The 25,873-nt window shown below is 40.4% G+C and overlaps 1 protein-coding gene across 15 annotated transcripts in view; it reads right to left on the reverse strand.

Annotated features, from left to right (window-relative positions):
* Window positions 1–25,873, reverse strand: part of MACF1 (microtubule actin crosslinking factor 1) — a 342,588-nt gene that overhangs the window by 114,649 nt on the left and 202,066 nt on the right. For 13 of the 15 annotated variants that reach the window (XM_059690073.1, XM_059690080.1, XM_059690075.1 and 10 more), the window contains 12 exons: window positions 25,448–25,610; window positions 23,932–24,015; window positions 21,409–21,516; window positions 21,118–21,216; window positions 19,252–19,404; window positions 18,861–18,949; window positions 15,487–15,622; window positions 6,326–11,743; window positions 5,300–5,449; window positions 3,815–4,030; window positions 3,588–3,737; window positions 1,394–1,627 (listed from right to left, as the gene is read on the reverse strand). In XM_059690073.1, the coding sequence (XP_059546056.1) occupies window positions 1,394–1,627; window positions 3,588–3,737; window positions 3,815–4,030; window positions 5,300–5,449; window positions 6,326–11,743; window positions 15,487–15,622; window positions 18,861–18,949; window positions 19,252–19,404; window positions 21,118–21,216; window positions 21,409–21,516; window positions 23,932–24,015; window positions 25,448–25,610 (7,000 nt within the window). The remainder of the gene's footprint in view (window positions 1–1,393; window positions 1,628–3,587; window positions 3,738–3,814; window positions 4,031–5,299; window positions 5,450–6,325; window positions 11,744–15,486; window positions 15,623–18,860; window positions 18,950–19,251; window positions 19,405–21,117; window positions 21,217–21,408; window positions 21,517–23,931; window positions 24,016–25,447; window positions 25,611–25,873) is intronic. The other 2 variants (XM_059690083.1, XM_059690082.1) reach the window with 1 other exon arrangement.

The following is a 25,873-nucleotide window of genomic DNA, read 5'->3' on the forward strand; positions in this document are numbered from 1 at the left end:
ACAAATGGAAGGGCTCTGCAAGAGAACTCCTAAGAGCTCTTCAGTTGTAAAACGGGATCTTCATGGGTTAGGATGGGTGCAGACTGAATCTGAAAAAAGCAAAGCAAACAAGTTAACACACAGACATACACATGCATTCAGGGCAAATATAGAGAAGCAGAACATTTCCGACAATTACAAGGTTAATAAACATTGTGGAATTAATTATGTGCTCAGAGAGAATGTTCACATGCAGTTGTAGCACCGGTTGCAGCTCAGAGGCCTACCCTGGATCTGGGCTGTGTCTTACTTAAGATGGCTCAGACCAACGCTATTTCAGTAACTGTCCATAGGCTATATACATTTCTAAGTGAGGACAGTGCAAATTTTCAGATTTGAAAAGTAACCTAAACTATTTCATTAGTATTTTATTTAGATTTTAATAGAGTTGAAACAACTAAGCAGTAATGGGGGGCATATAAAATTGACTAACCTAACTTCCTTTAAGCCTGACTCAAAAGCTCTATTCTACTTTATACAATATTTAATAAAGCAGATCCTGAGATGGATTTGCTGGTGGTGATAATGACAATTCTAATATCATCTTGCTGAATTCCAATTTATTATTCAAAGAGCAGAAATGGTATAAGCATCATTCGTGGCATTCTAAGGTTGTTACCATTAATACAATAATGTTAACTTTTGCAAGAAAGGGTCACAATGAAAAGTGGTAGGGTGGTTAGTTTTTTCCCAAAAATGTATCACCGCTGCTTCTACACATGGTTTTCCAAAATAAGCACCGGGCACGACAGTGTGAAGAAAGGCGCTGGAAAATAATGGTACTATAGAGCAGCGGTAGCCAATGGGTGGTCCGCGGACCACGGGTGGTCCGCAAGGTCTGAAAGGTTGGCGACTGCTGCTTCAGAGGGCCTAAAAAATTAATATGATTCTGATAAAAATTTCCTTGTCAGCTGCTGGAAGGCTGTCAAGGAATCTGAGTGTTAATCATTTGAAAAGCCCAGAATAAAACTAACTTTAACACTTCTTCTCAAGAGTCAGAGTATCTAAATGTTTTTAACGGCCTTCAAAAGAAGGCTAAGGGAGAAAAGAGGGCTGGGGATGTGACTTTCATTGGAAAATCAGAGACAATGAGACACAGTGAGGGGAGAGTCTTATAAAAAAGAAAATATTTGCACATGCATACACATGTAAACACATGTATTCTCTCACACGCATACATAAAACCAAAACATGGCAAGAAAAACAGCCTGCTGTAAACTGGCCTGGATGACATGAAATTTCAAAATTGGTAAACGCAGGCTCCTGGAATCATGGTAGATGTATTCTGGCCAGAAAACCCAAACACAGGACATCCCAAAAGACAAATTGGGCCCAGCTGCTGGTTCAGCCTGACCTTGACCAGGGCTGCCTGCTCCACTTGTTGACGATGACCCTGCAAGGCATTCATCTGAGCTGCAGTGTGCGCCACAAGGTCCTGGAAAGACCCCTGAAGTTCATTCAGAAGCCTCAGCATCTGCCGGTTCTGCTGGGGGGACAAGTCCTGGGCATGCTCGGAGAGAAAGAACTGGACGTCGAACGCAAGAGCATCCAGCTGCGATTTCCGTTCAGCCATGGGCTGTTTCAAATCCTAAGGTAAGTAGAAAAAGGGGGAAAAAGAAATAAAATTTCTAATTCTCTACTGAAGCAGAAACTGTTGGTTTTAATAAAAAAAACCAACATAATCAATGAGAGGCTAATTTTCTGTATTGTTGTAACTGACACTGATCATTCCTAGAGCCAAATAAGCACTGGAAGTCTCCCGCACTTCTGGTCTCTCCACACTCTTCACGAGTTGCCATTCAGCTTCCTTTAATATGTACTGGCATCCAAATGCAGCAAGCTTTCATGTGTTTACGTTAACAGAACTACACCAGAACTGATCTCAGATCTCTGAATTTTTTTTTTTAAGTTTGAAAAGCACAACATCAATTTCTGGTCTGGGCTATATCTGCCTAATTTATTTGTATTTGTCCAGCAGTTATTGGTAGGTCAGAAGTGAGAAAATATCCAATTTATTTGTGGTTCATTAAAACATGGTTTTTACAGTAAATAATGTTGCTTATACATTTTACAACTGTGAAGGATTACAGTCTTTCTTATATAATGGTTACATTGCTCCCTTAAAGCAGTAATAAGTGCCTAAACACTATAATTATCTATTTTCAGACCATTAAAAGCATGCAATTTTCCCACAAAAATGTAGTAGCCATCAGCTGTTACACTGGCTATTTCAATGGCAATAAAAATAATTAAGATATCTCTATGTCTATCACTTTGAAACTGAGAGCAGCCAGCAACCCTGCAAGGCAGGCTGGGAGGGCTTCTTGGCTATTTATCATTAGACCATGCTTCCTTCAACTGTGAACACATGGACTGGGAAACTATCACTAAGAAAACAAGGCTTAGACTGTGGCTTTCTTCCCATGAAACAATTCATGTAACTTACAATGGGGGGAGGAACCAATGCATGCATGAGATGCTATCTTTTTATATCTTATACTAAGTCACAGAAATTTTTCTCACCCTTGCTTCTTATAATACCCTGCAGTGAACCAGAGTTGTTACTCATTCCCCCAATGATATCTTGGGTAAAAGGGTATAAAAGAAGAAGGCAGGTCAATTCTTACAAGATAAACAGGAATGACGTTGTATACAAGGAGCCTGACCATGGACAAACCTTTGTCTGCTTCTCTTAAGTCTAGGGAAAAGGGAGAGGGTGGAACAGAAGGAGGGGACATCTCTGGTTCTGCTCTGACTTTAAAGAGTTTAAGCAAAGGATGGAAAAACCTGTGTGAATAATATCTAATAGTATCTTAAGTATAACCACCGCCCCTGCCACCCCCCGAAAGGAACAATGTTCAGGAGAAAATTCTCTGGCTCATATGTATCTCAGAGCCTGTATCTTTCTCTCACTGACTTATGAAAAGCACCAATTAATTTGGGGCTTAACAAGAAAAGCATCTCTCTAGATCAGGAGTTGGCAATCTATAGTGCCGGCCAAATGTGCCTGTCAACTATTTTTGTAAATAAAGTTTTATTATAACACATCCATGACCATTCATTTATGTACTGTCTATGGCTGCTTTCATGTTTCAATGGCAGAGCCGAGTGGATGCCAGAGAAATGGGCCATTTTGAGTATGACCTACAAGACCTAAAATATTTACTATCTGGTCCTTTACAGAAAGTTTGCCAAGCTACAATCTAGATCATTGACCAAAAATTCTCCTGAAATTGATGTGTGTGCATAGGATTAGATCTTGGGCAAAACAGAAACAGGGAACAGACATTAGATGCTCAGTTATAAAGAGGCCATTGATAATAATAGGCCATTCTGCAGACTCTCTCAGAGAATAGCTGAAAGGAAAAATAATCATAATGACTGAAGTGCCAGAGGTATGATAACCTAAAAAACGAAACATAGCAGACTTTATTATCTCTGAAATGGAAAATCAAATTTTCCAAGAAAGGTAAGTACTGGTTTCTGTGGCAGGAAAATAAAATTGACAACTCAAAGGACAAAAGCTTGAGAATGGGTGCAAATTTTACCTCACATTGTTGGAGACACTGATTCAGGCTGTCAGCATCTGTTTCACTGCTACATTCCTTGCTATTCAGAATGAGAATGGTATCGCCAACCCAGGTTCGCAGATTCTGAAGTTTGCCTTGTAGCTGTTTGTGCTGATTTAACACTCTAGTCTAAACAAATAAATGGCAAATTAGATGATAAAAGTCTCCAAACCTGCCCAGACTTGGTGAATAAAACAAGAAACTACCTTTTTTACTTCCACAGCATTCTGCAGCTGGAGTAGTCTGGAACTCCAGCTGTCACTCACGGAGTGGAGGGACTTTTGAAGATTCTTGGCATCCTTCTCCAGAGCCTTCAGCAGTTGAGCAGGGACTTCTTGAGGCTGGCTGATGATAATCTGACTCACACACTCCAATTCCTGACTCACCAAGGTGGACAGATTCTTTAGCTCCTTGTCTAACACCTGAGGGGATACAATAAAGTTCCCTCCAAAATCAAGACTAGAAATCTTGCTGTCGGATCAGCTGTGAAGACATTTTTCTCTCACCTCATGCCTATAAAGGCTTCAGGGCTTCTAAAGTGTTTTGATATACAGCCAACAGTTTATTTGGTTCTCACAATCACTAATTCTTGAGGTAGGTGTATAGATATTATAATTCTGGATTTACAGAAGAGATGCCTCAGCACTTAAATGTAAAATTGTGTCTGAGGTGAGCCAGACAGTAAGCAATGGAGCCAGGACCTGGATTCAGGTATTCTGACTCAGGGCAATGCTGGGTCCAATACAGCTTGCTGCCTCTCTGAGAATGTCATATGTCTTATTAATATTATGTAAAATAAGTCAATCAAAAAGGACAACTCCCCCTCTAAATTCCAAGGGGGCAGAACCAAAGAGCATAAAAATAACCCACGCCAGCCTTCCTACTCAGCTAGTCTACAGTATTCTAATCTTCAGTAGAGAAGCCCGAAATCCTGTTACGGTGTGGAAAGCTAGATAGCTCTTCTGGGCATCCTCCTTACTTCCCCTTCAGCCACTACCCAAGGTCATACTTCGATATTGAGAGATCTGGTAAACCTCTACAATCTCTGCCCTCATTGTGTCTCCAATCCTGTGACGACTCTTAACCGCCAGGTTTGATGAAAGCTACTCTTCCTTCCTCTCAAGGCTAAGTCTATGTCCTCAGGAACCTCACTCCATCAGTGATCACTTCCTCTCTCCTCTAACTTCAAGTTCTCCTTTTCGTCTTTCTCCTCAGCCCCCGAAATCTACTCAAAAGATTCCTCTTTCAGTCCATCTCCTCCAGCCAGTGTCCTACCTCCTTCCTTGCCTGCGCTTCCAAGCTTCTGGAAAGAACGAGGTACATTAACTGTCCCCACCTTCCAATCTCCCATCTATTCTCACTGCAACCTAGTTTAAAGCCCACCAAACCACTCCGCTGAAACCACTCCTATCAAGTTCACTAGTGACTTTCAGGTGCTAATCCCCCTTTTGCCCTCACTATACTTGGTCTCCCTACTGTAGTTAACACTGCAGACTACTCCTCCCTTGAGTCTCTTCTGTAGTCTCTTCTGTTGTAGTTTCTGTGAACCAGTATTTCCCAGACAGAGGTCTCCAGTTACACCTTTCCAATCTATTTTTTGTTCTTTAAATCATGGTGTGTTGAACATGTTTTTTCTTCTCTACTTCCTCCAAATTGGTGGGCCTGGAGAAAGGAAGTCTCTGGGAACCTACCTTGGCCTGACATCGCAGATCCTGTAGCTCTGCCAGGCTACGCTCCACAGGTTGAATCTGTTTGGTCCTCATTTCAATGTCTCGTAATAGAGACAGATAGGATACCAGCTTCTCATCATGCTCTAGACAGAGTCGCCGGTTAAATATATTCTGTGAAGCCAAAAAGAAAACTCACTCAGGCCTGACATTCTCCTGCTTTTGAAAGCAGGCTGGATCTTTTTTTTTTTTTTTTTTTTTATGAGTACTTTCTTTTTTTTTTTTTTATTGCTTAAAGTATTACAAAGAGTATTACATATGTGTCCATTTCCCCCCCCCCCCCCAGACAGTCCCCTAGCCTCCCCTATCCCCCGGTGTCTTATGTCCATTGGTTATGCTTATATGCATGCATACAAGTCCTTTGGTTGATCTCTTACCCCCCTACCTCCTGCACCCACCCTAGGATCTTATTGATAAATAGAAATTTTTATTACACTTAGGGTGGGATGAAATAACAGGCTATTTTGTCTATGTCTTCTCAAATCAATAGAGAAAAAAGTGATTTTATTAACTTCCTCCAGGAGCAGAAGCTCATAATTATCAATCTGTAAGCATCCTTTTAGCAAAGTTTCCAAAACTTATTCTAACTTTAGACAGCATCACCCCAGTATTTCAAATTAGCTTCAATGTTAGTTTCTACATTAAAACCCTTGCAAATTTCAGGAAAACATTTGAGCCACTGCATAAGTTTCCAACAACTGTGTTAAAAACAAATAATGGTAAATTAAGTTATACTTTTTTTTTAAGTTTTATAAGAGTTTGAGCCAAACTGATGACAATTTCTGGAAAGCAAGATCTCAAATACTCCCCAAACTAAGTTATACTTTATAGAATTATCTAATGCCCTGAAATATATGCATGCATATAATTATTCATATGTAAACTCAGTATCCAGTCAAGAGTTTTATCATTAAACCAGTTATATCTTTAAAATACACACACACACACACACACACACACACACACACAATGCAACACTGGGAAACTTACTTTAGTCGCTCTGGAGGGCTCCGTGTTTACACCTTCATTTCCCTTTCCCCTCGGTGTGGTCAGGAAGGGAGTTTGTTCACTTCCAGGACTTTCTCTGAGCTTTTCTGGTGGTGTCTCCTCATCCACCTTCATTGTAGGGTATATGAGGGGCACTGTCTTTTCCTCACTGGCCTCTGGAATAGCAGGACTCATGGTGGCACCCTGTTGCTCGGTACTCTTTTTTTGAGATACATCTTTGGACAATTCCTCTGGAAGAAGGGACACCAAGACCCTGGGAACTCCCTGAGTCACTATACCTTCAAAAAACCCTGCTTCTGCACCTGTAACTATAGGGTTTGACATTTCTAGAAATTTCTCTCCAGTTATTTCCTTAGTTGCTACCATTTTAGATTCAAGAATCCCATAAAGTTCACTATCACTTTTGCTATCCTGATGATGAAAGTCCTTTTTGACTTCTTTTGGGTCTACTATAGAATCTACAATTTCTTCTAATTTAAGAGCTTTTGTTGAGTCAAAAGGTACTTCTTGGTAAGCTTTTTCTTCATGTTCATTAGATGACAAGATCAGATCTTTGGTTTCCTTAGTCTTAGAAGTAATACAGGAATCTTCACGATAGTTGGTCTCCTGTCTGGTGGTTCCTTGGAAAGACTTGTCTGTTTTGGGAATTTGGGATGTGTCTGCAACTTGGGCTTTTCCAACTGATTCCTGGTAGTGCAATGGTCTTGGGGTCATAGAAGAGAACGCTTCACTCTGAGCCCCTCTTGTAATTTCTTGTGACGAATTTTCTTCTGGTTTTACAGTTAAGCAGAGGCTTAAATTTTTGACTTCTCTTTCATTGACCTGATTAGAGTTGAAAAATGTTGAAGCATCTTGATTTCTTACGGAAACTCCTTTGGGTATCATTGGGGAAGAAGGGTCCTCAGCTTTACATAGAATAGAAAATTGCACCTCTCTATCAGCTTCTTTCCCTCTTTCAATTATGGCAATTTCCACTGGTTGACTCTTTATACTAGAGTCATTATCACTTCTAATGGCAGTTTCTTGGTTCAACTTTACTTCTGAAAGAACTGTTGGTCTGCACGTTTTGACACTGTCTCCTATAACTATCACCTTCTTCTTCTCTCTCTTCCTTCTCTCCCTAGTATTTGTTGGTTTCTGAATAACCTGCTCACTCAGAAATTTGCCTGAAGTTTCACAATTTGATTCTTGTGCTTCTGAAATAATCTCTCTTTGGTTTTCCCTTATGTTTTTATTATCTAAGTCTGCTGCAGACTGTTTCATATGAGAAAGAATTTCTATTTGTGACACTACTTTTTCCTGCTCTTCATCTTTATTTTTTTCCATGTTGGTACTAGTCACCTCTTTGAGTTTAGAATCAGGAACTTCTGAGTGAGGGCATGTCACTGAACCTCCGCCCAATGATTTGCCTTTACAATCACTGAGCATTATTACACTGACAGACTCTTTAGCATCTGAAGAAGCTCTCTTCTTATCTTGATCCTTACACTCGAATTCTTTTAATGAAATTTCCCTGCCCTTTGTTGCCTGCTCCTCACCAGAAATTCTCCTTTTAACCTTTTCTTGTGCAGACTGACTTCCAATTTGAAACAATTTTCCATTTTCTTCTTTACCACAACTCATTTCTGCAGTCTGATTACAAGCAATTAACATTTCCTTCGTTAGAAATTCCTTCTTCAATTCACATACTTCAATTCCATCTTGCTTTTCAATCTGAGAGCCCTGATCACTGGACTCTAAAGTATCTATTTGGATCAAAGTTGCCAGTTCAGGGCTAATAAATCCTTTCTCAATAGCTTCCCTTAAAGTCACTCTTTGATCATTAAATATGTCAATGATTCCTCCATTTAGTACCTGATGAGATGCAATAGTTCTGACCATGTTTTCATCCACCAATTTCTGTTTCAAAACTGATGCCAATGTCAGTCCTTGTCCTGTAGCAGTATCTATGATTCCTCCAGTATTTGCCTGAGCTTCTAGAACTTTCAGTGTTGATGCAAAGTCTACTTTTCCCAGCTGAGTTGCTTGAGACAATGTAAGAACTTTGTCACTCACTCCATCTTTAATGTCTGAGAAAGGAATTACTTCTAGATATCTCTGTCCAGATTCAATATCAATCTTACATTTCTTTACCAATTCCGAATAGGGAACAATTCTGTGATTCTCAGGATCTACAATCCTATGCATCAATCCTGAAGACAATATTGCTTTATTAGTTAATAATCCTTCTTTTTCAGCTTCTGCCAAGGTCAATCCCCGGCCAGAAATCAGATCCACAAAGCTTCCAGTCAATGCCTGAATTTCTTGGATTTCTCCTTTCAAGTCTGGGTTAACAAGATCTAATTTTATAGCTTTAGGGAGGGAAATAGTTTCCTTTGTTTCAGGATGAAAAAACTGATGGAGACTTACGTTCTCAACTTTCTTGAGTTGCTTGGCTAAATCTTCATCAATGATGCCATGTTTAAAGGCATTATCAACAGAAAGTCTCATCCCAGATATATGGTGAATGATACCTCCATCCACCACCTGTTTAGTCAACAACTGAATGGCCTCCTCTCTCTCCAGAAGTCCTCTGTCAATGGACTGCATAACTGTTAGAGGGGCCTTGCTATCAGGGTCCATAATTCCCGTTGTTTCCATTTGTAAGCTAATTAACCTCTCCCTAACTGTTTTTTCAGTATCTTTGCCTTTGGAAGCTTTTTCCAGATTTATAAGCTCAGTCTGGTCAGCACTGTCCAACAAGCCAAGATTTAAGGCCAAAGTCACCGAAACCTTTTTGCCTCGTTTCAGGTCAATGATTCCACCCGTCACCACCTGCCCCTCTAAAATTCTGGTGGCTGTCTGTGTGTCAAGTAGTCCAACTGCAACTGCTTCCTTCACGGAGCAGAGTGTGTGGGTACGTGGGTCTAAGACACCACTAATAGCTTTGTCTGCCATGAGGACATTATGCAGCAGTTTCTCGTCCATCAGACCTTCACCAATGACTTCTTCAGTCGTCAAAGATTCGCAAGTCTGAGAGTCAAAGAAACCCCGAAACATGTTCAGCTTCCCCATGAGTTTCACAGCAGTGTGACTGGGCACGATGCCGCTGGCTATGGCTTCATTCAGTAACAGCTGTTGACCTGTTTGTTCATGAAAGATACCACCGTCGAGTAACTGTGCAGATAATCTGTGTAAGGTAGCTTCTTCAAGCAATTCTGAAGGAGGACTGCATGACAAGGAGGTTTCACGACCATGATCTGTCTCATCTGTTTTTTCTAACGTCATCATATTACCACCTATCATGTTTTGTTCTTCTGGACTTTGTTTATGGTCATCCTTACTTCCTTTGTCCAGAGAATGAACATTCATGTCATTTTCAGACTTGAGTTCTGAGTCTAAATCTAGAGTTTTCTCTACCTGAAATTGTGACTTCTTGCTCTGGGATTTTATGAGAGGTCTTCTAGTTTTACCTGGAATATGTTCAGTTTCAAGTGGGTTTGCTTGTTCTTTCTGACATATAAAGGACACATTCCTGAGAGTCTGCCATTCTTCATTCGGTATTTCATTAGAAACAGGATCTTTTTCTGCCACCGTGGTCACATCTTCTGTTTCCTCAGGGGGTACTATAAGGAGAAATCCTCTGCTGATATTTTCTCTGGTAGACACTTCTGTTAGATCTTCCTTTTTGGTACCTACTAACTGCCATTTAAACTCTGATTTAACTTGACCTCTGACCTTCAAAGTATCAATGTTTGGATTTCTCACTTTTTGTTCTCCTACAAATAGGTCTTTTTCAGGGTTCTCTGTAGGGGAACCTTCTGTTACTATAACGGTCTCTTTGCCTTCTGCTTCCATGCAATTTGCTTGATTGGGATATTCTTTGTTCTGAGAAGAGTGGAATTCACGTGACCGCACAGTCAGCCTATCACAGAAAGTTTCTGTTGTTTCCACATTCACTGATTCTTCTAATTCCCTGGAAGTTTCTGGTTTCTGATGTCCAATTCCAAACACTTCTAGAGGATTTGCTTGATATTCACCATTTGCTGTTAGTGTTTCTATCAGCTCATTGTCTAGCAGGAGCACCCTCTGTCCATTCCGCACATTAATGTAGCTGTGAGTCATCAGCTGGAACAACAGCGTATCGCTGTGGCTTGCCATGCCCTCAGTTTGGCCCTTGCTGCTCGACGGACCTGATGCTCCAGGATTAATGTTCAATTTGCTTTGTTCTGAAGAATCTGCTAATTGCATGTGGGGCATCACATCAGGTATGCAAATTGATTTTAAGTTATTGGCAAGATCTTTGTCCAATATACCATTTTCTATTGCCTTATTCCAGGACCAAATCTCTGTGGTTGCTGGTAGAAATAGAGCTTTAATATGCTGTCGTTCACTAAGGATTTTATGAGCTAGCTCACTAGACACAATACCTTGTTCCAGGGCATCTGTCATTGGGAGGATCTCTCCAGATTCAGGCCATAGCAACCCCATGAATGACCAAAGGGACTCCAGAATCACAAGGGCAATCTTAGCAGCTACTAGATCACTGCTCACTGCTTCATCTATCGTCAGCCTATGCCCCGTGACAGTGTCTATGATACCTCCTGTCTGAAGCTGCCTTATGAGAATAGCACAGGCCATATCTTGGTCAATCAAATTATGTCTTATAGCCTCTTCCACTGTAAGTCTGTGTCCTGTTCTTGGGTCTACTATGCCACCAGCAAAAAGCTGAGCTTCTAGCAGCCGGACAGTGACCTGCCTATCTATTAGGCCTTCCTGAACTGCACGGAAAATGCTAACCTTCCGGCCTGATTTCAAGCTCACCATTCCTCCTGCCAATTGCTTGACAGGCAGCAATTTCAACCCTGATTCTTGGTGGACAATACATCTCTGAATCAAATCCAGCAAGCCGACTTTCTCAGCTGTGTTGGGGTCTATCAAATTCTTGGATGATCTCAGGTGAGACTCTAACTCTGAGTGAAGCCATTCAGAAATGAGGCCTTGATGAAAAGCCTCCTCTAGGTTAATAAAGTCCTCATTAGGGAGGAGACTGAAGCCTCCGGTTGCCAGGTGAGCTTCTAAGATTTTCAGTCCAACTCTCTCACTGATAATTTTCTTCTCAATTGCTTCCACTACAGAAAGAGGGCCTTTGCTCTCACTAAGCCTGCTTATTAAGGACAGCGTATCCTGTAGCTCCTGGAGCTGCTGGTACATCTGGTGATTAATGAGGTTTCTGGCCAGGCCCTCCTCCAGAGAGAGCTTTTCACTGGTCTCAGGGGCAATGAGGCCAGACATGATAACCTGGGATTCCAGGAGCACCAGGCCTGTGTCCTGGTCAATGAGGCCCTTTTGCATGGCTCTGAAGATGGGAAATATCTCCACCGTGCCTAGGTCAATCACCCCAGCAACTGCTCTGCAACCCTGAAAGAAAAAAAATGAAAAAGAAAACTAAATTAGAGAAGCACAAGTGTTGAAAGGAGCTATTTAAAGAATGATACTACAGGGTAGGGCAAAAGTAGGTGTATAGTTCTGAGTATGCGAAACAATTTATCCTTGTATTATCACTTACTGTATTATTTTCCACATGAACTGTAAACCTACTTTTGCCTCACCCTGTATATCAAATTCTGACCACAAGAAATATCCAGCCTGGAAAGGGCCCCAAAGTGTAGGAAATACTCTGAAGCCTGACAGAGTTAATGCTAAAAAAGTATTTGTCTAAACTGCAGAATGTTTTACATGGGCAGAAGAAGTTCATAGATTACTTGAGGGATGACAGCATTAAGCATATCTGAGTGACAAGCTCTACAAAGTAGCAAGCAGCGAAAGTAACAGGACAGCTATTTCTAGGACTAACTCACCACAAAGGTTCTTAAGACACATACCAGTTCCCAAAAATGAGAATTCAACCCCATATAACAACTTCTCAGTGTTGTAGAAGCTTCTTGAAGTAGTATTTTCCTGCTGATGAGTTCAGCAGGACCAGTCCACAGGACTAGAAGAGAGATTTAAGCATCCCAATATCCACACAATAGTTGTATATCTCAATAAAGGATCCTGTGTATTTTACTCAAGCAGCTGCTTAGCAACTGGGGCAGTCATACTCTTGGTGGTTAATGCTAGCACTTGCCAAGGCAATGGCTGAGTTAAATTAGCTTTAGGTATTGAAATTAGCAAGTCAAGGAAAGAACAGACTTGGGACCTTTGCTGTTGGAACCACTAGTAACTTTTCTTCTAGTCCAGGCTAGAATGGGTAGTAACCACCATGATTACAACTACCAATTGTTGGGCACTTAATATATTTACTGAGTACTAATATTTAAGCCTCACAACAATCCTAAGAAAACAATTATTTTAACCTTTAGTTTAGAGATAAGAAAATGAGGCACAGAGAAGTTAGGCAACGTGTTCAAGGTCACAAAACTAGTGAGTTCTAGAATCAAATCAAAGTCTGACTCTGAATCTTTGGGTATTATACTTCCTTCCCAGTTGAATCCAGAAGAGTATGAAGGGTAAGTACAGTAGAGTCACATCTTCCAAAGGAGTCAGGTTCTGAGGCGAGTGAATAAGGTAATTCTTACATATTGTCTAATTTACCCTTGCAAAAAAAAGCCTAAAAGCAGCTCCTTAAGAATTCTTATTTTGAAGACTTTTATCATGAAACTAGAGACCTGATGCACAAAATTCGTGCAAGGGGCTCGGCCCTCGCAGCCCTGGCTTTGTGCAGAAGGTCATTCAGCTGTACAGTCTAATTAGCATATTATGATTTCATTATTATAGATGATGGTATTCAAAAATTAAATTACTCAAGTGTTTTACCACTTACAACACTTCATCCCTTTTACTATTCTCCAATTTTCTAGTTCTTCTTGTTCATGTTCATTATCTTCATTTTCTATGGATAGTTTTATCTGTCCTTCTTTGGTCAGTATTAATTTCTGATCCTTATTTAACTCTTTAACTTATCCATAGAGGATCTTGTTGAAACAATTGCCAACCACTTCCCTGATGCCTAAATAACGCATTTCATTGCTGTCTCCATGAGAAGCAGCACCAGAGGAACAGGTACTTTGCCCATTCAGTGTCTAGAAACAGTACCAGCAGTCCAATAAACATTTCATGAATAAATAAACATTGATAAATAGTAAGAAAACCCTTCAACTCACTAACCTATTTCCCCCAGATTTTAAAAACATTCACTGAGGATTTCAAGCTTGATTAATTGCACACTATAAGAGATACTGAATGGATAGCAATGAGGAAACCAATTTGGTTCATTTCTCCATATCACTATATTTGTTCAAATAATGAAATAACTGACAAATTCTCCATACTATTTAAAATATATTAATCAATATACAGCCTTTGTTTTCTGACCCAGAATATAGAGTTTAACTTGTATAAGGTAGATGTATGCTGTGCAAATCCATTAGGTATCTGTTCTACAGAGAGCAAAAGAGAATCACACAGCCATGTGGCTCTTGAGATACATGAAAAAAACTTCTTTGAGAAAATCCATGTACAACTATTCAGAAGCAGAAAATATGACAAAGGAAAATGTTCTTTTGTGAACTTCTAATTTCTTCTGTGAGATTCACGGAGTCTCAGAAAGCTAACACTGAAGAAATGCTTGGAGTCTAGCCTAAGAGAAAAAACTACACACTGTTCCTTCCAACACCCTCATTAAGTGGAGGACAGGCAGGAAGAACTGAGCTGGGAAATATCCAGAAAAATCCATTTCAGTCCCACCAAACATGGGCATCCTGACCTAAACAAGCAGAAGAGGGAAAGAAGAAGAGAAAACATAAAAGGCTTCTACTTACCAGAGTTGCAGGGCACGCCTTGGGCAGATAAGAGAGAGAGCCTTACGGAGCAGCTCAGCCGTATCGCACACACAGTGTAAGCTTGGTGTTAGCATCCAGCATGCGACTTTTGTTTGTTTGTTTTTTGCAAAAAAGAACCCCAAACAGGTCGTCCTCTTTTCCCTTTGTGCATTTGTGCTTAAACTCCAAAGGGTTAGTGAAACTTGTAAGCAAGGATGTCAGTTAATCAGAACAATACTTCACATGAAACACAAACGGTAACAGGGACACATCATGCTCAATGTAGTGGTGCTCAGCAGCTTGTCTCTTTATTTTCTCCCTTTTTTTCAACCTTTCAAAATGAGAACTGGATGTTCTCAGCAAGCAATTGTTAAAACTTTTCACATACACCCTTATATGGTGAAGCAACAAGCCATTAGAAGTGGGCTACCTTACACAGAGAATGCTAAACCAGCACTTCTTTTTGAAAATCTATTCTCAAATAAATCATAGCTGGTTCTGTCTTATGGTCTTTACAACTCTAGCTCCTGCTGCACAAATTTCATATCCAAGGACCAGAGTCAAAGAATATTTATCTGAATATCATTTTGAGCATCATCTAGACTAAATTTGGTTACCACATGATTTTTAATTTTGGCCTGCCCCACGTAAGTTGGCCATTGCTTCACAACATAGGAAATAAGCAGGCAAACACACATATATATCCCAGAGACACATGTATATAATATGGTAAGTTTACATATACACAAGTATCCAGGAAGAACTTAGGACAACCAGCAAGAACTTAACAACTTCCATATGGTCCAGGAAATGAACATGAGTGGGAACTGGTAAAGATGTCACATGATGGGATGACCATGGGTAAGGGGAACCAGCGTCTCAGTCAGTGCAGCTAATCCACCAATTTGCTTTGAAGATAAACATTTCTTATTCATTTAGTACATATGAAAAAAAGTATGAGGGAAAGAGGTTCATGATCTTTTTTCCCCGATATTCAGAACTCTTGGCTATTGACTTTTGAGTAACAATGCCACAAAGGAATAAACTTATTGCTCTGTGACATAAAAGTTATGTTCTCCTTGACTGCAAAATGGAAGACAACAAAAACGGTGAACCACATCTAAAGAGTTAGCCATAAATGCCTTCCAGAGTTTTGACTGACCAACACATCATGGAACCCCAGGTAAGAAACACAAGACAAATGGGTGCTACGGTGAGGTTAAAAAAATTAAGTCACATTGGTCATGGAAAGCTAGTGATTATGACTTTCAATCAGCGAGGATACTTTCATACCATTCAAAAGGTACCCTCCCAACATTTGGAGAGTAAAATTGAAAGTACCTTTTGTTCTGTCTGCTGAGCCAACTGGCTCCGAAGCTGGTGAAGCTGGTTTGCTGAACCATCACACAGGTCATGGTAAGTCTTATTTAGGGCGTTCAATTGCTCAGATATCTGTTCCTTCTCTTTTTCTGAGAGTCTGGAAGATGAAGCATTAAAGCTCTTTTAGAGAAAAGCCTTCCTCCAACTCACGTCTATGGCTTCACAATCATCACTTTTCCACCTTGGATGGTATTGTTCTTGGTCACTGCTAACTGTGGATCATCTGGTCAGAGCTCCATACTCATTGAACACTTTGGCTTCTAACTCATAGTTTTCCTGTTTATCTCAAATCAAGTCATGATTCTTGATGATGTCAATGATCATGTCACCAATTGTCTATAACACCCTAAGCTTGTAGTCCTGCAATTTTCTCAATCCCAATGGCCTCCACTCCCCTTTAGCCCCATCCATAAAGGGCAAATTTGGACCCTGCTGTTATCTAAAATTCTTCCACTTCTGAAATTTTAAACTTTAAGAATCTACTATCTGATTATAGCTCCTAATTATACCCCTACCTTTCCAGTTTTCTTTCTTTACTCCTATACCGCTTTTAAAATTGAAATATTTTAAACAAATTCTCATTTACTCATTACCCAACTATCCAGCTTTACCAAATGTTACCAGGTTTGCTTTAGATCCTTTTCTTAGAAATAAAATATTACAGATATAAAGTCCAATGTGTATGTGTCACCAACCCCATTACTTTCCCTTCTTCCCCAGAGGCAATCACTATTTGAATCGGGTAAATTTTGCAAGTCCTCTTTCTCATTCTACATTATGTTTTTGAGAATGAACCCTGTGATTTATATTACAACTATCCACCAACTTACTGAGATTTCCCAAGTCTTCCTTGATGTCCCATTTTCTCTTAATCAATCCTATTATATTTAGTTTCTCCTCTTTTCCAGACCCCACAGTCATCATCTCCATCAGTTCCTTACACGCTCATTAATCTGATAAAACTCCAGCCCCAGATCAATCAAACTCTGCTCCCATGTGCGGGCTGCTAAGTATAACCAGTGAGAGAGAAATACCGCAGCCATGAAGAAGAGATTCTACTGGGCTCTGACCTCCACTGGACTTCAGTGCAGTCTGAGTTAATCCTTCCTTCTTTTCCCTCAACACTACTCTAACTTTCGGCAAACAACCTCTCTACCTATTTCTTTTTAAAAAAATTTTTTTTAGCCCTAGCCAGTTTGGCTCAGTTATAGAGCTTTGGCCTGCAGACTAAAGGGTCCCAGGTTCGATTCCAGTCAAGGGCCCATACTTTGGTTGCAGACTCCTACCCGGTCCGGGCCCTGGTCAGGGCGTTTGCAGGAGGCAACCTATCCATGCATTTCTCTCACATCAATATTTCTATCTATCTTTCCCTCTCTCTTCCAATCTCTTTAAAAACCGATGGAAAAATATCCTCTGGTGAGGATTGAAAACAAAAACTTGTTTTTATTGATTTCAGAGAGGAAGAGAAAGAGATAGAAACATCAGTGATGAAAGAGAATCATTGATCGGCGGCTGCCTCCTGCACAACCAGCACCGGGGATTGAGCCCACAACTTGGGCATGTGCTCTGACTGGGAATTGAACCATGACTTCCTGGTTCATAGGTCGACACTCAACTACTGAGCCACATTGTCTGGGCTCTCTACCTATTTCAAAGACAACATACAGACCACTGGGCACTAATTCTCTCACTTTCTGGCTTCACTCCTGGAATATTAACCTATATTCACATCTTTCTTCCCGTTTTTTAGAATTTTTATGAGTTTATTTGAGCCCAACTGGTGAACATATGTCAGGGAGAGAAAGATCTCAAATGCTCCCTTTTTATTTAATTTTTAAATTTTTTATTCACACCTTTCTTAATCTCCTTTTTCTCAGATTTCAGAAGAAAAGCTGTCTCAACCTCTGTCTAAGGTGTACTTCCCACCCAGTGATGAATCTCGTCCTCTCTCACATCCTCTGGCACCTCTTTCCTAGTACTTCAATCTTCCCCCGCTACGTCCTTGAGACACAGTCCATACACACAGTTAAGCCCCGCTGAGCTCTTAAGAAAATAAAACTCTTCATTGATTATATTCTACTCTAATTATTTCTACTTTATTATTTCTTTCCTTTCCTATGGCCAAGCTTCTTTAAAGAGTGTCTAATTTCAGCCCCAGTTGGTTTGGCTCAGCCTGTGGACTGAAGGGTCCCGGGCTCGACTCCAGTCAAGGGTACATGCCCAGATTGTGGGCTCAATCCCCAGTAGGGGGCGTGCAGGAGGCAGCCGATCAATGATTCTCTCTCATCATTGATGTTTCAATCTCTCTCTCCCTCTCCCTTCCTCTCCAAAACAAAAATATATTTTTAAAAAAGTGTCTAATTTCATTATCACTACCTTCCTCACTTCAAGTGCTCTCCACTACACTAAAATCTTACATTATCCCCCAACTTTTCACCAGAGTCACCAAAAACTTCCAACTTGCCAAATTTAATAGACGGGTCTCAGTCTTGACCTTTCTTGACTTCTCACCACTCCCTTCTTTTTGGAATTCTGTTCTCTCTTGGGTTCTGAGGTATAACTCATCATTTTCCTTTTACTTCTCTAAGGCTTCCTTTACAGGGCGAGAAGCATCGAGAAGCCCCTGAGCCCTTGTAAGCTAATCCACTCTTATGGTTTCTACTATGCTGATGACTCAAATCTCCATCACTTCAGACTTCTCTTATTAATTCTAAATTTACATATGCAGTTGTCCATTGGATAGCTTAATGTGTTAGGTGCTTCCTAATACATACTAGGCACTTCCATTCAGATGTCCTGTGGGGTCTTCACGTTCCTAACATCTGAAACTAAAGCTGCCCTCTTCTCCCTCAATCCATAACTTCTCCTGTGATACCTCTCTTGGTGAGTGGCATCACCATACACCCAATGGCTTAAGCCAGAAACCAGAGAGTTATATCTGATCATCTTTGTTTGTCACCAAACTCTGTATTATAAATTCATCATTCTTAATCTCTTTAGAATCTCTGTCTGCTTTACATCCCTCATCATATCTTGCCTCTATTATCAGAACAACCTCTTAACTGGTCGCTCAGGCCTCTACTCTTGCCTAAGATCAACACATTCTCTATCAAACTGTTCTAGAAGCCTTTTCCAACAAAATCCAATCATGTTTATGATCCCTCCACAGAGCCAACAAGGTAAAATGCAAATTCCTCAGCATGAACTACAAAGCTCTTCATCATCTGGATTTTGCTGCTCTGAATTCTCCAGTCTGAATTCTCATCATGACCCTACGGTTTAGCCAGGTAGATCTGGTCTCCTCGGTGTGCCATAATCTCTCATCTAATACCTACTTATGACCATGCTTGGCCAAGAAGATCTGTGAAGTTTTAATGGCCTCAGAGACTTGTTCTCTCTTGGTTGTCAGCTCCTCTGCCAGAACCTATTTAGTAGAAATAAAGAGAAAAGCTTCAGAACCTAAAAAAATTAAAGAATCAAAGATTATTTGAAGTAACTCTTTAAAAATCCAAGGTGCAAACAGCTTAGCTCAGATTATACTGGTCTATGTAGAGCTGATTAAAAAAAAAAAAAAAAGGTAGAAATATAAATAAGATAACTTCCTAAGTTAACATTTACTGAGATAACAATCCCTCCTGGGTGGCCCATATGTGACTTGTATTATACACCTAATGCATTATCATATATTATTGTATCCAGGAAGAATAAGATAGACCTCCTACTTACCTGCTGTTCTAAAATAGCTTTTTCAATGTCTGTCAATTCTTTGGTCTGGGATGAGGTAGCTTTGCTTTGTGTATTCCTTGCTAGGGTAGACACCCAGCCCAAAAGTTCTTTCACCTTCTCCACGTGTTCCTGTTTTTCCTCTTCTACCACTTTCTAGAACAGGAAATAGAAAATCAGTATGTTGGTTCATCTTATTAGACTGTCCTAAGTTCAGATTTCCTAAAATAGAGACACGAGAGTTACCTAAATCAATAAGCAGTTAAAATAATCCCCAATTCAATGTAATTTACCCAGCCTAGCGCACTGCTCACAGGTGCCTAACTATGGGATATAAGTTCATTATATCCAGGTTAGCACCTTTCTTAAAAAGCACATTGTTTTATATGTGATAGATATTCAATAATTAGTGATTTTAAAAAGCCCTTCACATATAGCAGCTTACTTATTTTCATAATTCTTATAATTACAGGTAAAGAGATTAAAGTCTACAGAGATTAAGTGAGGTAGATATTGACATTAAGGACGTATTTAGCTAATTTACATAGGCAAAAATTGCTATGGGTTAATGTTTCCAAAAGCATTTCTTTTTATAAGAGTAGTTGGATATGTGGAAATTTATTTTACAAAGACATAGATTTTTTAAATTATAAAACCATAATTATATATAGTATTCTAACCTGTTTTTCCCCCAAATAATATATTTTAATTATCTTCCCTTGTCACTGCATGTAAACCTATTTCATTATTTTTAACAGCTTCGTAGCATTTCATGTATAGAATTTGGATGTTTCCAATATTTCCCTTTACCAAATCATGCTTTATTTATGACTTTTATTCACATCATTCCTTCATACTTATAATATTTCCATACTAAAGGTACTTGGAAGTGGGGATGTTGGACATAATATAGTCAATCCTCATAATTATTCACGGATTCCATATTTATCCACTCCCTAAAATTTATTTATAACCTCCAAATCAATATTTGTGCATTTTCACAGTCATTCCCAGACATGCACAGAGTGGCTGCAAAATATTTTAGGTGCCCAATGTTCCCAGTCGGGGTAGAATCAGGTGACACTCTGTCGCCTTGATCCAGCTTTTATACTGTAAACAAGTGTCTGTTGAGTGCCAGGGTTTTCTTATTTTTGTGTTTTCTGATAGTGGTTTCGCTGTTTAAAATGGACCCAAATGCAGTGCTGAGGTGCTCACGTCTTGCGCTCCTAAGCACAGGAAGGCTGTGATGTGCATTATGGAGATAATGTGTGCTATATAAGTCTTGTTCAGGAGTGAGTTATAGTGCTCTTGGCCATGAGTTCAATGTCAGTGAATCAACAAAATATATTAAGTCAGGTGTTTTTAAGGAAAAACACACATAACACAAGTTTATGCATTTTCTGTGGACAAATATGTTGTAAGCAGAGGCTTGTAGGAACCTAACAATATATTTCTCCAGTTGCAAAGAGTACAGTATTCACTAATGCAGTGTTTTCAGCAACCTCACAGAACACAACTACTATGAATTAAGAAAATTGGCTGTGTGTGCACTTTACATTTTGACAGATGAGGCACAGGTTTTGGGGGGTTTTGTTGTCTTTAAATATATATATTTTTATTTCAGAGAGGAAGGGAGAGGGAGAGAGAGTGAAACATCAATGATATGAGAGCATCACTGATTCACTGTCTCCTGCATGCCCCCTGCTGGGGGATCATGCCTGTAATCCGGGCATGTGCCCTTGACCAGAATCAAACCCAGGACCCTTCAGTCCGCAGGCCAATGCTCAGTCCTGAGCCAAACCGGCTAGGGCTGAGGCACAGGGTTTTAAATTCCATCTTCAAGATGATTTAGGACCCAACTGTCCTTACCTCCTCCTCTTCCAGCCGCTGGAGCGCATCACTGATATATTTTACGTGCTGAGTTGTTAAGGTCACCAATGCTGTATAGCGAGTCCTTAAGTCCATGAACTATGGTTCAAAAAAAAACCAATTTAGATGAATTACCCACCAGAAATATAAATTTAAGTAGTTGAAAATAAGAGGAAGTTTTCATGAAGTCACATGCTCAGCAGAAAGGTGAGCTGTAAAGCAAACTGCAAGGCCCAGACAAGGAATCCCCTTAAGGGCAGACAATGGTACGTGCCCTCCCCACCCTTGCACCTCTTGCGTGATGGCATCCGAAGAGGAAAGCATGCGACGGCGCTTGCCGGGGGATTTCTGCTGTGACTCCACAAAGGCCTTGTATGTCATTAGTTGCAGTTCGTAGTCCTGAGGAGGAAGAAATTTCACTGTTTACATAGGGCTTTATAGCTCACACACACCATGTAACAGAAATCACATATTCATTACCTGAAGGCATTTTGGTGATCTTTTAAACTGCAGGTTAGAAAGTTTCCCTGTAAAGGGCCAGATGGACACTATTGGGCCATGCTATCTCTGTCACAGCTACTCAAATCTGCCACCGTAAATGAAAGCAGCCATAGATAATATGTAAATGATAGACTATGGCTGTATGAGAATAAAACTTTACCTATGGACACTGACAGCTGAATGAAGTTCCTGTAAATTTCATGTGTCACAAAGTATTATTTGCCCCCCCCTTTTTTAAAGCCACCTCTTATGGGACATATGAAAATAGGTGCACAGCTCGCTTTAGCCTGTGGGTTACAGCTGCTGACCTCTGAGTTTGCAGTTTGTTTGCTGACCATCCTTTTCATGCATGGGCAACTGAAGCCCAGAGACAAGAAGTGAATTTCCCTAATTAACTAGAGGGTGAGCAACAGAGTCAAGATTAGAATCCCTAAACCAACGCTCTACTCATATGGCCATGCTCTTGCCACGTCCCCTGTAATCCTGAGTGATGCCCTAAGTCAGGCCTCTTCATCTCTCACAAGACAAGTACAAGAGCTTCTTGGTTACTCTCCACCAGAGTAACTTTTCTAAAACAAAGATGACCGCTTTGTTCCTCTGCTTAAAAGTTTTCAAGAGTGAAAATTTCTCAAATATCAACATGCATGCAAATCATCTGGGAATCTTGTTAAAATGCAGATTCTGATTTGGAAGGTTCAAGATTCTGCATTTCTAACACAAGTTGCTCCTGGTTCAAAGGCCACATTTTGAGTAGCAAGAATAGAAAATAAAGCCAAAGAACTGAACAAGGCCTTTCTAAGGTCTAAGGCTGGGCCCAGCCTCCTCCTAGCCAAACCAGAATATCCCCTATCTCCTCATATAATCATTGAATGTTCATTCCTCTGTGCCTTTGATTATGCAGTTCCTTTTGCCTAGAATATCCTGTTTTCTGTTGTCTACTTTGAAAACAGAAGGCAGGAGGAAAACATGAAATGAATTCCTTAAGTGACCTAAAGAAAAACAATAGTAGTAGTAATAATAAAATAGCAATAATAATATAAGCACGTGCTACCATTTACTGAATGTATTTTAGGTTTGCAGCATGGTCCTATGCATACATTATCCCATTAAATATTTACAGTCACTTGGTGGGGTTGTTACTGTTCCCACTGTGTACATATTGCAACAGGTAATCAGAGAGGCCAAGTGCTCTAAAGCCTGAAAATGGTGCAGCTAGGATGTGGACGCAAATCTTTGTGACACCAAGTCTTCTGCTATTAACTAAAGAAATGCATTCATTCAAAAACTATTGGTTGCGCATCTACTACGTGCCCGCCATTGTTCTGAGTGCTACACACACAGTGGAAAACAAGCCAGAGGAAAACTTTGCCCCTCCCCTGGAACTTACATTCTAGTGAGAAGACACATAATAAACAAATACATATATAATAACCGCAGGTCATTTTTATGTAAAGATGTTATCAGAGAAATGGGGGGGGGCAGATCAGATATGGCCTCATAAACTACATGAGAGTTTAAAATCTTATTATGAGTGTGAGATATAGCCTTGGGAAAGTTCTGAGCAGGAGAATGATATGATCCAATGGACGATGCTTCATCTATTGTAAGGTACAAATTTCCCCCCATTTTTGTAGCTCCAGATTTACTAGTAGAATATGTTTTACAATCAATGGCATTTGCATAAGTGGCAGAGTTTCTTCTGATAGTGCATATAATAGGTGGTGTCTGAAATTCTGTGACATGAAGTATGTTCTAAAAGGTGATTCTGCTACTATGTGGGAAAACAGCCTGTGGGGAAGGAGCAGTAGCAAGCTTTCAGCTTGGAGGCAGTGCCGTGGTCTAAGGAAGATGCCTCACTTAGATGTGAGCCAGGGAAATGGTGAGGGGTGGGCAATGAGAGGCAGTCAGGTCCAAGACATTGGAAGATGGAGCCAGCTCGTTCAAAGACTGAACATAAAGTTTAAGGCAAAAAGAACTGTTAAGGATCACTTTGGGGGGTTTTTGCCTCAGCAAATAGGAAAATGGTGACACTATATCCTGAGATAAGCAAGATGAGAGAAAACCCAAATATTCTGTTTCTGACATATTAAGTCTAAGAGGCCTGTGAGTCACCTAAATGGAGAGTCTTCAGTCATAGCTGACATCTGGTGCCTCTGAGCATCCTCCAACATGGGCCATGAGAAATGCACAGCTGCACTAACTGAAGGATGGGCCAGCCTGCAGCAGAAGAGCTGCAGTGGAAAACCCAGTGACAATGCAGGGCTTCCTAAGCTGAAGGTCACTTGTGTTCCTTTTGGGACATGGCAGAGTTACCTTTACAACCGTGGAGTACTGCTGGGAAAGTTTTTGACACTGGTCCAGTTTTGTCTGATTTCTCTCAATTTCTGCAAACAGATCCTAGGAACCAAAATATCACACCATTACCATTGTCATTACCATCACATTACCATCACTGAAACAGCTGAGCATCTTTTAGGTTCTACGGTAGTGGTTTTCAAACCTTACCTGCATCAGAATCATCTGGAAGACAGCATAAATCAGATTGCGGGGCCCCACCTCCAGAGTTTCTGATTCAGTAGGTCTGGGTTTAGGTTTGAGAATTTGCATTTCTGAGATGTTCCCAGATGATGCTACTAGTCTGGAGTCCACACTTTGAAAAGCACTGTTCTAAGTATTTTACGTGTATCCCTCCATTTAATCCCAACAACAATAACTTGGAGGTCAGCTGAACAAATAATATACTATGTTCGTTTTATTGACGGGGAAATAGAACACGGAGAGATTAAGTAATTTGCTTAGTGAGCAAACCAGGATTGAAATCCAGGCAACTTAACTGAAATGCTAAACAAAACAATAGACCCCAAGATACCAACACATAAAAACTGCTTTGAATGATATAATTTTCTTAACACTCACAGCTTTCCCTGGGTTTGCATTCCTCCATATTCTAATCCTTCTAAAATAAAATTAAATATCAAGAAACAAAATAAACCAGCCCTGGCCAGTTGGATCAGTTGGTTGGAGCATTATTCCATACACCAAAAGGTTGCAGGTTCAATTTCCAGTCAGGGCACATATCTAAGTTGCAGGTTCAATCCCCAGTCAGGGTGCATTTGGGAGGCAACTGATGTGTTTTCTCTCTCCATCCCACGCTTTCCTCTCTCTCTAAAATCAATAAAAACATAACCTCAGGTGAGGCTTAAAAAAATAAACCAAAATAAGAAGAAAAAAAAAAAAAGAAAAAGAAACAAAATAAACCAAAATAATACTTTCTTTTAATCTTCACCTGAGGATATTCATTCCATTGATTTTTAAATTTTTTTTAGAGAGCAGAGGAGAAGGAGGGAGTGGTGAGGGAGAGAGGGAGAGAGGGAGAGAGGGTAAGAGGGAGAGAGGGGGAGAGAGATATGATAGAGACACATCAGTTGGTTGCCTCATGCATGTGCCTGACCAGACTAGACTGGGAAAGAGCCTGCAACTGAGGTATGTGCCCTTGACCAGGAATCAAACCCTCAACCCTTTGGTCTGAGGCTGATGCTCTAACCACTGAGCGAATTGGCCAGGGCAACACCAAAATAATTTTCATCTGTCCATCAAGTGACTTCAATATTATACTCAAAGAAACTCTGCATTAAAAGGGACCTTATAGGTCATCTGGCCTAAATGCAACACCAGTATCTTGACACCATCCTGCTGAACCCTTTTCAGAAGACAGGGCTCAGAATGTCTTACCATTTAGGGGAAGCTTAATTGCTAGCACATCATTTTCTTTTATGATGAACTAACCACCAGCCCCTGCCAACTTCCACTGTGCTACTGCTGCACCCACCGTCTGCTGGCTGAGCTGCTCCGATAGCACTCTGCTGTCCTCTGCCTGGCCTGGCTTCATCCTTTCCTGCTGGGCAGTGGTTTCCTCAATCCATTTGATGAGAGTTCCATGGCAGGCTCGGTAATCTCCCAGAACTTCCTGGATACTTTCTAGTTCAGATTGGCTGGAGAAGCAGAGAAAAACTGCCGTTAGGTATTTGGTGTCAATATAATCAAGTAAATGAGACAATTCCCTCGGTAGCCTATGTGTTCAGTTGAGCTCAACCACAGAGGATACATCTTTATTTGAGGGGAATACCAATACAATGCTGAGAGTTATGCATGTACCCAGTGCCCTATGGGGTAAAAAGTGAGTAAAAACAGTTGTGGCCCTGACCGGTTTGGCTCAGTGGATAGAGCGTCGGCCTGCAGACTGAAGGGTCGCAGG

The sequence above is a fragment of the Myotis daubentonii genome, chromosome 3, assembly GCF_963259705.1.
Source record: "Myotis daubentonii chromosome 3, mMyoDau2.1, whole genome shotgun sequence".
Taxonomy (NCBI): Eukaryota; Metazoa; Chordata; class Mammalia; order Chiroptera; family Vespertilionidae; genus Myotis; species Myotis daubentonii.